At 52.5% G+C, this 13,583-nt stretch overlaps 1 protein-coding gene across 1 annotated transcript in view; it reads left to right on the top strand.

The window, feature by feature from the left end:
• The window catches only part of COL27A1 (collagen type XXVII alpha 1 chain), a 155,980-nt gene that overhangs the window by 63,255 nt on the left and 79,142 nt on the right, over nt 1–13,583 (top strand). The window contains exons 15-18 of the mRNA XM_077142432.1: nt 8,248–8,301; nt 8,993–9,037; nt 12,200–12,253; nt 13,517–13,570. Coding sequence (XP_076998547.1) covers nt 8,248–8,301; nt 8,993–9,037; nt 12,200–12,253; nt 13,517–13,570 — 207 coding nt within the window. The remainder of the gene's footprint in view (nt 1–8,247; nt 8,302–8,992; nt 9,038–12,199; nt 12,254–13,516; nt 13,571–13,583) is intronic.

Below are 13,583 nucleotides of genomic sequence, written 5' to 3'. Positions count from 1 at the left end.
CTGTAAAATGAGGGTGCTAGTAGATTTCTCTTGGGGTGATTGTGGAGATTAAATCAGGCATCACATTTGTAGTCCATGGTACAGGGTCTTGCGCTTAGTAAGTGTTCAAATAGTAGGGAGTGTCATATTAATTTCTGTTACTTCTTGAAATGCCCAGACAGGGAGAGGCCTGTATGGAGGGATTTGGTGGGGAGGGGGATTGCACTTCTGACTCCATCCAGGTTGGGCAAGCTGTGTCGAGTGATTCTCAGCTAAAACTACGGCTGAGTCTCAGGGGTGAGTCCTAGAGCCAATGAGGGGCCCAAGCATGGGAAATGAGTCTGATGTCCCCTCGGCGCTAGATCCTGGGCTATTCCCCATGGGATTTGAATCTGTGGGCCATGGAGAGACACCAAGCAACCATCTCCCAGCTAGACCAGCTTTGGCCATTCTAGCAACTGTGCTGAGACTTTCTATCTAGAGGGAAGTGAGAGAGGGCCCCTGGGGAGTTTGGGGCCCCACTACTCAGTGGAGGCCAGCCTGCAAGAGGACCCCGAGGCCTCCAGAGATAATCCTCCCCTGCTAAGGTGGGGGTGGGGGATGGGGTGGGGGGAGTAGGAGTGGGTGGGGGGGCGTTGGGGGGTGACCGCTGGTGGGAGGAGAGGATCAGATCAACCTGTGTCCAAATCCTGCCTTGCCACTTCCTAGCTCTGCAGCCTTCTGTTAGTGACCTCACTTCCTTGAGCCTCAGAGAGGCTGTCTGTCAAGTGGGTCATTGCTAGGACCCAAGACATACAGACCAGTCCAGTCCAGTGGCTAAGAGGGCATCCCTGGGCCAGTTCTCTTGGGTTCAAGCCCTAGCTCTACCCCTCATTTAATGACAGGCCTGAGCAAATTTCTTAACTTCCCTATTCCTCAATTTCTCTGTCTATAAAGATAATATCTGTACTTAACTCCAAGGGTTGTTATGGGGATTCAAATGATCTAATGTATGTAAAGTGACTGGTACATAGCAAGCACTCATGAAGTGTTGGTCATTGTTCTAGTTTGCTAGCTGCTGGAATGCAATATACCAGAAACAGAATGGCTTTTAACAAAGGGAATTTAATGAGTTGCTAATTTACAGTTCTAAGGCCGAGAAAATGTCCCAATTAAAACAAGTCTATAGAAATATCCAATCAAAGGCATCCAGGGAAAGATACCTTGGTTCAAGAGGCCAATGAAGTTCAGGGTTTCTCTCTCAAGTGAGAAGGCACATAGCGAACACAGTCAGGGCTTCTCTCTCGGCTGGAAGGGCACGTGGCAAACACGGGATCATCTGCTAGCTTTCTCTCCTGGCTTCCTGTTTCATGAAGCTCCCCGGGAGGCGTTTTCCTTCTTCATCTCCAAAGGTCACTGGCTGGTGGACTCTCTGCTTCGTGGTGCTGCAGCATTCTCTGCTCTCTGTGAATCTCTTTCTCCAAAATGTTTCCCCTTTTATAGGACCCCAATAAACCAATCAAGACCCACCCAAATGGTCTTGATTTGGGTCACCAAATCCAAGTGGTCACCTAATCCAGTTTAACAACCACTCTTGACTAAATCACATCATCCAGGGAGATGATCCAATCACAGTTCAAACATACGGTATTGAACAGGGATTATTCAACCTTTACGAAATGATATTTTGGTTAAAACATGGCTTTTCTAGGGGGCATACTTCCTTTCAAACCAGCACATTCATAATAACAGTCATTACTATTATTACTATATATGCACACACAAACACATACAGTATTTTATGCATGGTAGTAGCTATCTGGATTGCTGAATTGAGAATGACTTCAGAGTCACATTGGAGTCTAGCAAGGGGAGAGTGCTGCAATTGATAAGTGATAACTGCCCCAAGTTAGGGTTGGGAAGTGCCAGTGCATAAGTCATACATTTGACATGTTGTTCATTGAATGTTGTTCATTCAAAAGTCTTTGCTGAGGGTGGGCCACGGTGGCTCAGCAGGCAAGAATGCTCGCCTGCCATGCCAGAGGACCTGGGTTCAATTCCCAGTGCCTGCCCATGTTAAAAAAAAAAAAAAAAAAAAGGTCTTTGCAGAGCACCTCCTTTGGCCCAAGGCACTGAGCTCCATGCTTTGGAAAAAGAAAATCTGAAAAGAGTGAGGAACTTTGAGTTTGTGGGGACCTCCTCCCTAAATCGCACAGGAATCCCTTCCAGAGTATCTTGGTCAGATGGTCGTTAAACTCCTACCTGAACACCTCTAGAGTTTAGAAATCGCCCTGTCCCCCAGACCCCACTGTGCGAGCCCAGTCCATTTTAACAGAGCCCTCATTGTTCAGTGTGGTTCTGTCTATGGAGCGCGTGTCTGCCTCGCTGTCCCTGAGAGAGGCTGTCCTAGACATGAGCATGCATGCTGCCTGTTGTTCCCAAGGCTTCCTGCCTCCAGCTCAGCAATCCTAATCCCCAGTGATTTTCCGAAAGGATGTTTACATGTTCTGGCTGTCATCCTTGGCACATGTTCCCCTTTGTCACCGTCCTGGAGTCCACTGAGCTGGGTCATGGAAGGGGCCAGGGTACTGCTTGCTGGATAGATGCAGGCTCTGGAGACACAGCTGATGCCATCAGCTGTTCTGAGGTCTTGTTCTCCGTGTTCTTTACAAAGCTTCTTCCCACGTGTGCCTTCCTTTGCTCTTCACCGATAGTGTTGCCAGATGAAATACAAGATACCCAATTGCATTTGAATTTCAGGTGTAATATTTGAAGCATATTTTACTTAAGTGTTATTCATTGCTTATCTGAAATTCGAATCTAACTGGGCATCCTGAATTTTTATTTGCTAAATCTGGCAATCCTGTCACAGCGTCTCTTAGGAGAACCTCCTGTGGCAGATGGGAAAACTGAGGCCTTTGCTTATGGTCACACATGAGGAGGGAGAGGCTAGAGGCCAGATCTCCCACCTCCTCACCGAGGGCACTGTTCTCCCTGCCCATTTTGGAGGAGCCTGAGGTTCGAGCACTGGGCATTCCTGCATTTCTCAGACCCCAAGTCTGCTGTATGGGGCCCCTTTCCAGAGAACTCATCTGCTCAGCTTATAACAACCCCTTCCTCTGTGTCTCTCTCTGGCCTTTTTCAGCCTCACTCCCCATCATACCCCCCTTTTTAAGTCCCCTTTGCTACCAAAATGAAGTTCCCTTTTTCTTGACCCATGAGACATGGGGGTCGCAGAACTGGACCTGAGCGTGCCACGTTGCCACTGCCTTTCTGAGCCGGTGCTACCTCCCAGCCAAGGCACACGCGCCCACTCTGGAATTTGGGGAACACCAACACCCATGCCTGGGGAAAACTGTGCTTCCCCAGTGTTGGAGAGGAAAGGAACTTTCTAAGCAGGAGTTAAAGGAGAAAAGGGATCGTGAGTCAGTTATGGTTTTCCAGAGGATGTGGGTTTTTAGCTGAGCTAATGGGAATTCCACGTATTGATAATCATGTTAGTGGAGATTCAAATTTATTCAGTGCTGGCTGTCCGGTCAGCTGAAGTAATTTGCATGCAGACAGAAGCCAAACATTCCACCATCCCCAGGGTCCTCGCCGGCCAGGGGGAAGGGCACGAGAGGACAGACTAACATTTATTGAGGGTCAGTCCGCTCTGTGTGTGCTTTGTATGCATTTACAGGCCCATTTGGGGTGGGCGACAGCACCCCAAATGGGGAGGCTGAGGGCTAAGGCCCCCCGCTGTGGAGAGGAAACCTTAGATTTGGAGCCCATGCCTGTGTGTCCCCCAATCCCAAGAAGCCGCCAGTGGCCCTCTGCAGCCTTGGATGTGAGACCTCCTTGAAACAGCCCCCTTTGAGTAATTGAAACCCTCTGGCTGGCCCTCAAGAAAACGGTGTCTGTTTCCAGAATCCACTCAACAAAGAAGATTTCTGTCTTTTTTATTTTGAGGGACATGGGGAATTTTGGCTTCTCCATTTAATGAGACCCCTAAAACACGTGCTCTGGCCCAAACCCAGCATGTGGGTATAGTGGACTAGTCAACTTGATTTCTGTCTCTAAATTATTGCCTGGCTTTTGTTTCCTTCTCTATAAAGTAGTCATTAATCTCAGTAGTTGACACTTATCAAATCCCTATGTGCCTGACCCCATGCTGAGTGGTTAATTATCACAGTAACCCTCTGAGGGCAGCGTTGTTATGACAATAATACAGTTAGGGAAGCTGAAGCTCAGAGAGTCCGAAGCACCTGCCCAGTGTCACACAGCTGATAAACTTGACCAAGACTCGACTCTGCAGCTCATAGTCTTCACTGCTGAGCAGCACCCCCTGTTCCGTAGGATTTCTGGGCTGGACAGGGACAGTGGATGCAGGAGAGCAAGTAACAGGCAGGGCCAGGGGCTTCAGGTGGGAGAGAGCATGCTTTTTTTTAATAAAGTCCACGCAGGAGCCAGGACTGGCCCCAGCCTCCAGGTTCCTGTCTATAAGTTACTGATCACGGCGTTAGAATTTCTGGAAAGGGGCCTCGTTACCTCTTACCTCTGTTATCTGTTACCTTTGGAAAGGGGCTTTGTTACTGTCAACAACAGTAACAGGGAACATTCCGGCAAAGAGTCTTCCCTAGAGGGCTTATGACTGAGAGGGTGCAGGTTTCCTTTCTGCCCATTCATAAAGCCACTTCTCTTGAGTGGCTTCTCTGGGGCAGGCCCTGTACTGGGTCACATACGTGTGTCCCCAGGCCGGATGCCAGTCTAAAGCCACAGAGGCATATCTATGCATGATCCGTGGGGGAGGAGCTATAAGGGGAAGGCACGGTGCAGGGGCCTGTCCTGGGGGTTCGAGGGAGCAAAGGGGCAGCTATAGGAGGAAGGGCAGCAAGTAGAGGGCAGGATGCTCCAGCTTGAGCAAGGCCCCGTGGGTGCTGCAGAGGCCAAGTATGTCACAGCTAGAGAGAAGCCACAGGGCAGGAAGGAGAGATACTTTACTCCTATATATACTATATAACAGGGTAGGGGTCCCTGTTAGCCTGCCCACAGGTAAGGAAGGGCACTAGAACACCCCAGACATCTTTCAGGGGTCCCTGGCAAACCCCAGCCTGGGTATCTGCAGCATATGCCAGCGGAACAGAACTCACACCTGCTTCTGAAGTTCAAGCCTGTCCTTATGCCCTGACACTCATGAGTGACAGCAACAAGGACAGGAAACCTTGGGTCCTTTATCAAAGTAGACAAAGTCAGTCCAGGGCTTGTGGGCGTGAACTGTGGCAGCAGTGAACCAAGCAGACACACAGACCTGGGTTCTGGCCCTGCCTTGGTCCCCTTCTCTTTGCTTCCTCTTGAGCAGGTTGTGGGCACTCTCCAGGCTTTGGTTTTCTTGTAAGAATGGGATGGGACTAACAATAGCGCTGACCTCACAGGGTTGCTGGGAGGGGTTGGTGAGTGTTCAAACAACCAGCACTGGACCTGACACAGTGCAAGGTCTCAGAATAAATTGTGTCTATTTTTAATGCAGAATTGACCAAATAATGCCTGGGAAGTGTCCAGCCCACATGCTGGCTGGCACACAGTAGGAGCACTTCCAGCGTTTACAAATGTGTTTGGTTGTGTTCCTCACAGGACTCACCGAGATGAAGGGTGAAGTGGGCAGTGTGGCTGGGCGCTTAGGGAAAATGGAGCTGGGATCCAAATTAAAGGCATGACTCATCGTTCTTTCTGGGGACATGACATTGTGTTGCAGGGCCAAGTTGCCTGTGGGGGCTGTCCAGCATGAAGCAGATAGGTTCCCTGGTGCTGGGCTCGGGGTGGGAGGCGGGGGGGGGGGGGGGTGGGGATGGGGTGGGAGCACATCATTTTCTCCATTGCTCCTTGAGTCTGGGAGACCCACTGGCATGGGGAAAACTGCCCTGAGCAAGCCCCCCCTTCTCTCCATGTCCCCTCAGCCAGGGCCCTTTGCCACAGATTCCTTCCCCTTGGCATTGGCTGCTCATGCCAGGTCCCCGCCCCCTGTCACACCCAGATCCCTTGGGAGCAGCCTGCAGAGGTGGCCGAGTGGGTGCTGGGCAGTGCAATTGCTGTGTCCTGGCTCCCCTGGGCACCCCTCCCCATGGAGCTAGTGAAGCCTGCATTGAATTTGGTCCCCACGCAAAAAGCCTTGGGGCCTGGCGTGAGGAAGAAGCCTGTGTGCCTGGGGCTGCTGGCTTGTCCTTGCCCGCGGCTGTGTGCCCCAGTTGGAGCAGACTCCCCAGCAAAGCCTGGAGCACCACAGGGGAGAAAGGGTAGGGGTTCTGGCCAGGTCACCCTTCACTCCCTTCATCCAGGAAAACAGAGGAGAGAAGCGGCAGCCAAAGGGCCTGTTTAAATGCAACTCCCTGGAGGCCGCCTTTCCTTCTGACTCCGGCCTCGCCCTGGCCAGCAGTCCTGGCTTCTTTACCCCTCCCTCTCCCTTCTCTCCAAAGATTACTTCAGTATTGCCTAGAAGCCCTGATGACAGACGGTCCAGATTACATGACTTTGCCCAAGCCCTAACCTCTCAGAGGCTCGGCTTCCTCATCTTATAGTAACAGCACCAATCTTAAATGTCTTGAGGACTAATCAAGTGGAGGCTGCAAAGCCTAGTGTGGTACCTGACAGCTCGTGTTGTTTGTATTATTATTACCTGCTCATCTGAGACCTCATTTTCTCAATGAGAAGATTACTGGATGGAGACTGAAAGAATTTCTTAGCAAAGGCTCAACTAGAAGGTTTTGTTTAATCCAATCCGATGGGGGTCCTAAAGCCCAGAGAGGGTAAGTGTTTTGCCCAAGATCACACAGCTGCTCTGGGGCAGGGCCAAAGCCCTGCCTCAGCTGATTTTCAGTCCTTGGGAGTTGGAGTGAGAATCAGCAGGGCCTCAGGCAGGCCAAGCTGCTTATGAACTCCGCACCTTCCCTGTCTCTCTCCACAGGGGCATTGTACCGCCCTGGCCGCTTGTGTATTAAGTGAGCAGGAAGGTGATTTTTCATTCCCCGCCCTGCCTTCCCCCAATGTCTCTGGGCAGCCCCAGGCCCCATTCTTGAGTCCCTGGCCACCTGGGGAGCCTTTGTCCCTCAGAGGCTTTTCTCTGAGGGCTGTGCTCCAAGCTCCATGTAGCCTGACTCGGGGAAGTGGGGAACTGTGTCCAGAGACGTGCAGCACGTTGACTGACGTCACAGAGCCGCCAGACACAGAGAATAGAAAAGAGAGAAGAGAACATTTTCAGTGTCTCCCTGTCCCTGGACGTGGATTTTCCAGTATGGCCATGACTGAGGGGCCTAGTGAAGAGGGTGAGCAAGAAGTGAGATTGGGAGAACAGAGGGCTTGTTTGGAAAAGATTCAGTCACTTTTTCACTCTAGGATTTTCAAGCTCAGCTCTGTTGATATGTGGTTGGATAGTTCTTTGTGGTGCATTATAGGGTGGTGGCAGTGTCCTGGCGTCCTCCCTCTAGATGCCAGTAGCTCTTCTCCTCATCTCCCCCCTAAGTGTGTGACAACCAAAAATGACTCCAGACATTGCCAAGTGCTTTGCACATGTTATGTCAATTGCTCCTTGCATTATCAATCCCCATTTGTTCAATGAGAAAACTGACGTACAGAGAAGTTGTTTTCCCAAATCACACAGTGAGTGGGTAGCCGAGAGTGAGAGTAGGTAGTATGATTCTGTTGTACTCAGAGGCACTCCCAGCCTCCCAGCCTTTTGGGAGCCCTCATTGCCAAGTACCCTGGGAAGGAAACTTGCTTTCCAGGGCCTACGAGCTTGACTGTTCCTGCCTTATACACTCTGATCTAAAGCTGGGTCTCCACCTGGGGTCCAGGTCTGCAAGCTGACCTGAGGGTCTACAAGGAGATGGCTGAGAGAAGCAGGAAGCCCTCTCCCTTCTCTTGGTGGGAGGAATCAAAGATCCTACTCATCCTTGTTGTACTCAGGCAGCCACTCTAGGGTGGAGGGATTATTGTCCTCATTTTATAGATGGAGAAACTGAGGTCCAAGGAAATCATCTGAAATACGCTGAGTCCCCCAGCTAGCAAAGGATACCAATCTAATATGGGATAATCGAAAGAAGTGGAGATGGGAGCAGCAATCACAAAATGAACTTGGGCAAGGCCCTGTGTGACATTTATTTCAGCTCTTCAGTGGAGGAAAACAGAATGGGGCACATTCCTAGTTCTAAGAGAAAGCCAGTGGGGTTGAGTCCTAGAAAACCCTTAGGAATCATCTCTCCCAGGCCAGCCCTCCAGGCTGCCTCTCACAACCTCCCCTTCTCTTTCTCTTCGCAGGGTGACATGGGATCGTTGGGTCCAATTGGCTACCCTGGACCCAAGGGCATGAAGGTAAACAAGGGTTGTCCCCTAATTCAAGCCTCATCCCAGCCTGGCACCCCTTGACCCATCTCAACCCATAGGGAAAGGTGACCTTTGACAATATGATAGTGGTGGGGGGACAGGTGGATTCCCAGAGGGGTTTGGGGGCAGACACTAGGAAGGTAAGCTGGACAGCTGAACAGTTCTTCTTGGGCCCTGAACGCCACCCTCATGTGTGTGTCGTTTATGCCAAACATCTTCATTGGACACCAGTCCTCGAGCTGAGTGCTGAGTCTGACATGGCTCTGAAGCTCGAGGCATGGGAAGCCCAGTGCGGGATGTCCCCAGGGGCATAGCCCTCATGGGGAACCGGTGACCTCAGTACACCCCTGGGTGCAACAGGTATGTGCAAGGTGAGGGCCACATGCCGGGGATGTCCCGATGGGGCTGACTTGATGACATGCTGTTACTCGTCAAGTCCATCTCTCCCCATTGGCACCTCATCCCCTGGATTTGTCCAGAGTGCCGAGGTTTGCTGCTCAATGGAACCTTCTCACTCCTTCAGCCCACACTCACCCAATGAGATGGGCATCACTGCCCCCTTTTACGGATGAGCAACAGAGCCCTGGGGTCTTAGGCAAGTCAGTGGGTTGAGCCCAGGGCCCCTGATCTCTGTGGCTGGGAGCCCCTCTCAGCTCTGGGCTTGCCCTTTGTCTTGCAGGGGCTGATGGGAAACATGGGGGATCCCGGACTGAAAGGTGATAAGGTGATCTGAATACTCCCTTATTGCACTGTGTTTTATCTGCATGCGAACCCCCCATCCGCCTCGACGCTGCTGCTCGTCCCTCGCCAGGTCTGCTTCCTGGCACGCTGCCTGCCTCCCCTTTGGCCTGCAGTATCCCTCAGCCTGCAACCCTTGGCTTCTTCCTTGTCATGCTGTATGGAACAGACAGATGGAGCCTGGGGGGCAGCTGGGGCTGTGGTAGGGAGTGGGACGGGGCCAGTCTTGGAATCCAGAGAGCAGAGCTGAGAGCAGCAAATGGACTTTGATGCCAAAGTCCCAGAATGCTGAGGGTGGGGCCCTGAGAGGACAGGTTCCTGAGTAGGTATGGTTTTGGGGTCCTGGTCATAGGAGGAAAAGCCACCTGAAGTGTCCCAACTTGGATTCGGGAGCCCAGCCCTACAGCATGTAGTCGGCAAATGCGGCAGGAAACCTAGGCCTGGCCTCCAAGCGCCTGACCCGGTTCTCCTCCAGTTGCCACTTGGGAGGCCACGCTTGCCACTTGTCCCCTGCACAGCCTTGCTGCTGAGCTCTCCCAGTGCCAAACCAGGTTGGAGGCAGGTCCTCGAGCACTGGGGCCCAGAGAGGAACAACACCTGGCCTGGCCATGCACACCAAGCAGGAGACAAACAGGCCCAGCGTGCCTTTGCTGAGCCCTGGGCCGTCACCCTGCCCTCCCTGCTCATCCTCTGCCAGGCAAGAAGTCCAGTGGGGATGTCCCCCCCACCCCCTCCAATCCTGGAAGGACTTCTGGGCACCCTCCCAAGAATCCACAAAAGGCCTGAGGGGATGGGAGGTACTCAGACTTCTCTCCCGTGGCCAGACTCCTCCTGTACCTGTCAGGTGACCCTGCTCCCTCCTAAAGCCTGAGTAACAGGCATGTGGATTACCTCATGAATCCTCCAGCGCCCCACCCCATGCCCCAACACACACACCCACCACGAGACAGGAAGTCACAGGATTTGAACCCAGGCATTTTGGTTCCAGAGATCTCACCCACAGAGTAGAACCAAGGCCTAGAGGTCAGAGTTGGTGACGCCCTTGGGGGTCACCTCCTCCTGTGCCTTCATCTCACAGCTGGGGAAACTGAGACCCAAAGAGGGTCAGAGAGATGCCAAAAGAAAGTGATTTCCTGGGGGAGCCAGCCCAGGCCTCTCTTAGAGAATTAGAATCACTGGGCTACAGTGAACACACCAGAATGTTTTATCCAGCCTGGTGCAATGCCAACTCCGGTCTTCTCGCCATCTATTTCCAACCTTGGTGTCTCCCATAGCTACACCCAAAGCCTCTTGCTGCAGCCCACCCCCACTGCCTCTCCAGCCTCACCCCCTGGCTCTGCCCACTGGCTGCTAAGCCCCCTCTTCCCCAGCCCTCCCCTCTCTAGATTAAGGGGCTTTCTGTTGGAGGCAGGGCTTACCCGGCAGCTACCTGTTTATCCTGAGACTTGAGACATCAGAGCTGTGGAAACGCTGAAGTCATGGACAAGAGGGAAAGAAAGGAAATTGGGAAAAATGGGAGTGTAGGCTGTGAGCTTTTTATAGGCCCCTTTGCAGAGCCGGCCTCCAGCTCACTGTTTCTTCAGGAGCATGGAAACAATCGTGTTACATAGAATTCAGCTGGCAGGCTGACTGGACATTTAGAATTGGAAAGGCTCTCGGTGGGGGGAAAAAAGAAGAGGAAGAAATGTTCTTGCCTATAGTTTTCAGGAAAATCAATTAGGTCTTTGGGGCAAAAAACAAAAAGAAATGTCTCCTCTCTGCCCCTTTGGTTGGGGAGGGGTCTTAGCATTGCAGGGAGTGGGGTTCTGGTCAGCGCTCCTGCCCCCTCGCCCTCCTGAGATGACAAAGCCATTCCTTCATGTTCCGTGGTCGCTCCTGCCTGGAATCCCAGATTTTCCATGTCCCAGCCTGGCAGCAGGCCTGCTTACAACCACTTGGCTCATCTGCTCCCAGCGTGGAGGCGCATTCTGGAACCAGGCTCCTGCTTCAGGCCCAGCGCTCTCCAAATCAATTGCCCTCGTTTCTTAAGGGGCTTTTTAAACTTTAATTTTTTCCTATTGAAAAAAAATTTTTATCCCCTCATGCCTCTGTTGGACATTAAAAAGAAAAAAGTAAACTATTACTTGGTTTCCAAAACTCCAGGATATTGCACAGAAGATTCCAAACTAGAAAAAGCCAAGTAACTTGAAAAAATTAAAACAAAAAAATTTCTGGCTTTTGTTCTGCAAAGGATGTTCTACTGGACCCTGGCCTGCACACCATGGGGTCTCTGAGTTTCTGTTCTTCCAGAATTTTCCTCCCCATTTTTCTCCTGCTCCCAGGGCTGTGAATGGTTTCTGAGTCCTGGGGCCAGCAGACTGTTGGTAATGTCCAACAGGGAGGGCTGGAAATGGAGAGGGTTGTGTGAGGTGCTCTCAGCCCTAAGGGAAACACCTCCTGCCCTGTGACGTGCACTTGCTGGTAATCTCAGCAACCAGAGCAGGGTTGAAACGGGGAGAAGAGGCCTCTGGCAGGTAACACCAGTGTCACTGAGCCTGAGCCATAGACATCGTCTTAATGTCCTCCTAGAGAAGAAAAACTTAGACTGGCACTAACAAATGATTTCCTCACTGTTTACATCTCAGGCTAGCTGGTTTCTCATGCTATAGCTGATTAAAAGGAGGCTAATTGGAAGTAAACTTAAGCTGATTGCTGGCCCAGAAATTCACCCTGAAGGAATAGCTGACAGCTCACAGCCTGGGTGGTGCAAAGTATCCAGCATCAGACACAAGTACTCAGTAGCGAGCGTGGGGCCATAGGGTGCGCCCACCCCTGGGGACAGCGTCTGTGGATGATGAAGAGTTTGACCCCCAGGAAAGGCCAGGTGACACTGGTCAGTTTACACTTCTGTTCATGGCCTTTTCAACCATCTGGGCCACCCCCAGACAGTCCACAGATATGTCAGCTCATAACCACCTGCCCAGGGCCTGCTTCTCCCACCCATGCTCCCTGGGTGCTCTCTTTCCCCCTGACAAGGCTGCTGCTGGTCAGATGTACTTGGGGAACAGCTTCAGCCAAGCTGTGTCCCTGCCAGTGAGTTTGGATGCTGGGGAGGCTTCCAGAGCCCGCAGTGGTTCCATTGTCACCTTCTTTGCTGGTGTGTATTTAGGGTGAACAAGGGGTTCCAGGTGTGTCAGGAGATACTGGATTCCAAGGAGACAAGGTAATTGTACCTGATTCTCTCCCCTACCCCTGGCTCTTGCCCATGTTCTTTCCCTGCTGTTCTGGTCCTGGCTTCCTTCCCAGGACACATCCTGGACCAGGCCCCACCTGTGAGATGGTGCCATTTCATCTAGGCCACGTCCGTCTCCAGTCCACATTCTCCTCATCTCATGCTTGGACTTCACAACAACCTCCTAACCTCTTTTGGGTCCATAGCCTCTTCCCTCCCAGTATCACAAAGTTGCTTTTCTGAGGTCAGAGCTCTGCTCTTTGCTCATACATCCTCCATGGCCCCCAGCTGCTTCAGAATGAAGAACTGGCCCCTCCCTCTGGCACTCAAGGCCCCCTTGAGCAGGTCCCTCTGCACTTTCCTGGCCCACCCTCCTCACGGCTGTATCTTCCACAGCTGGATTACCCACTGGACCTCCAAGCCCTGCTGCCCCCTGCCCAGCCTTTCTGCAGACGCACTCCTTCCCTGTCCCTCAGGAGTCTCATCAGATGCCATTTTCTCCACCTGGTCAGGGAGTGACCATTTCTCCCAGTGACCACCCATGCTTGCGACACCACCTTTCTCCTCTGGTCTAGGGTGACTCCTGCTCTTGGTTCAGATCCCTGCTGGACACTGAATTTCCAGAGGACAGGGTGCTGTCCTGCCCTGTGGGGCTCGGCTCAGGGTCCTCCGAGTAACAACACATTTAGGACATGTCTGTGGAATGAGGGAGTGAGCAACAGGCCTCACTTGCTGACTGGCCAAGCGGACAGGCCCAGGTGGTCTTGTCTCCCTGGGCCCAGCCCTGGGCTTGCTGAAGCCAGTTCCCCTTTGCCTGTGTCCGGCACCAGGTGGCTGAGCCCGTCACTGAGGCTCAGCTGTAGGCAAGCCCTCCCTCTCCTTCTCCCTCTTTCCTGGCTGGTCTGTCCTGGCCCAGCTTTGCCCTCTCCTGCCTTGTGGTCCTTCAGGGCCCCCCCACACACTCTAGAGCTTCTAGGTGTCAAGGGCGCCACAGGGCCTGCTCAGAGCCCAGGAGTCCCGTGTTCCAGGACTACCTGGTGAGGTCAGGGGCTACTGATTTCATCTTTGCATCCCTCGGGCCTAGCCCATAGAGGTGCCAGGCAGGTGGTGCTCCTGCCTAATGAGAGAAGAGATCTCTTCTTCCTCGGAGGTGGATGTACTGCAGGCATCAGACCAGCTGGGAGGACTGGGCAGCTGTTCACTTGGCCAGTTTCTGTTCCTCACTAACCCCAGCCTGCTCTGGGTCTTTTCCAGGGAAGCCAAGGCTTGCCAGGGTTCCCAGGTGCACGGGGAAAGCCAGGGCCTCTGGTAAGTACCTCCT

Source organism: Tamandua tetradactyla, chromosome 2, assembly GCF_023851605.1.
Source record: "Tamandua tetradactyla isolate mTamTet1 chromosome 2, mTamTet1.pri, whole genome shotgun sequence".
In the NCBI taxonomy this organism is placed as follows: Eukaryota; Metazoa; Chordata; class Mammalia; order Pilosa; family Myrmecophagidae; genus Tamandua; species Tamandua tetradactyla.
Note: the sequence above shows the minus strand (reverse complement) of the source record. Positions and strands in the feature narration are given on the sequence as shown.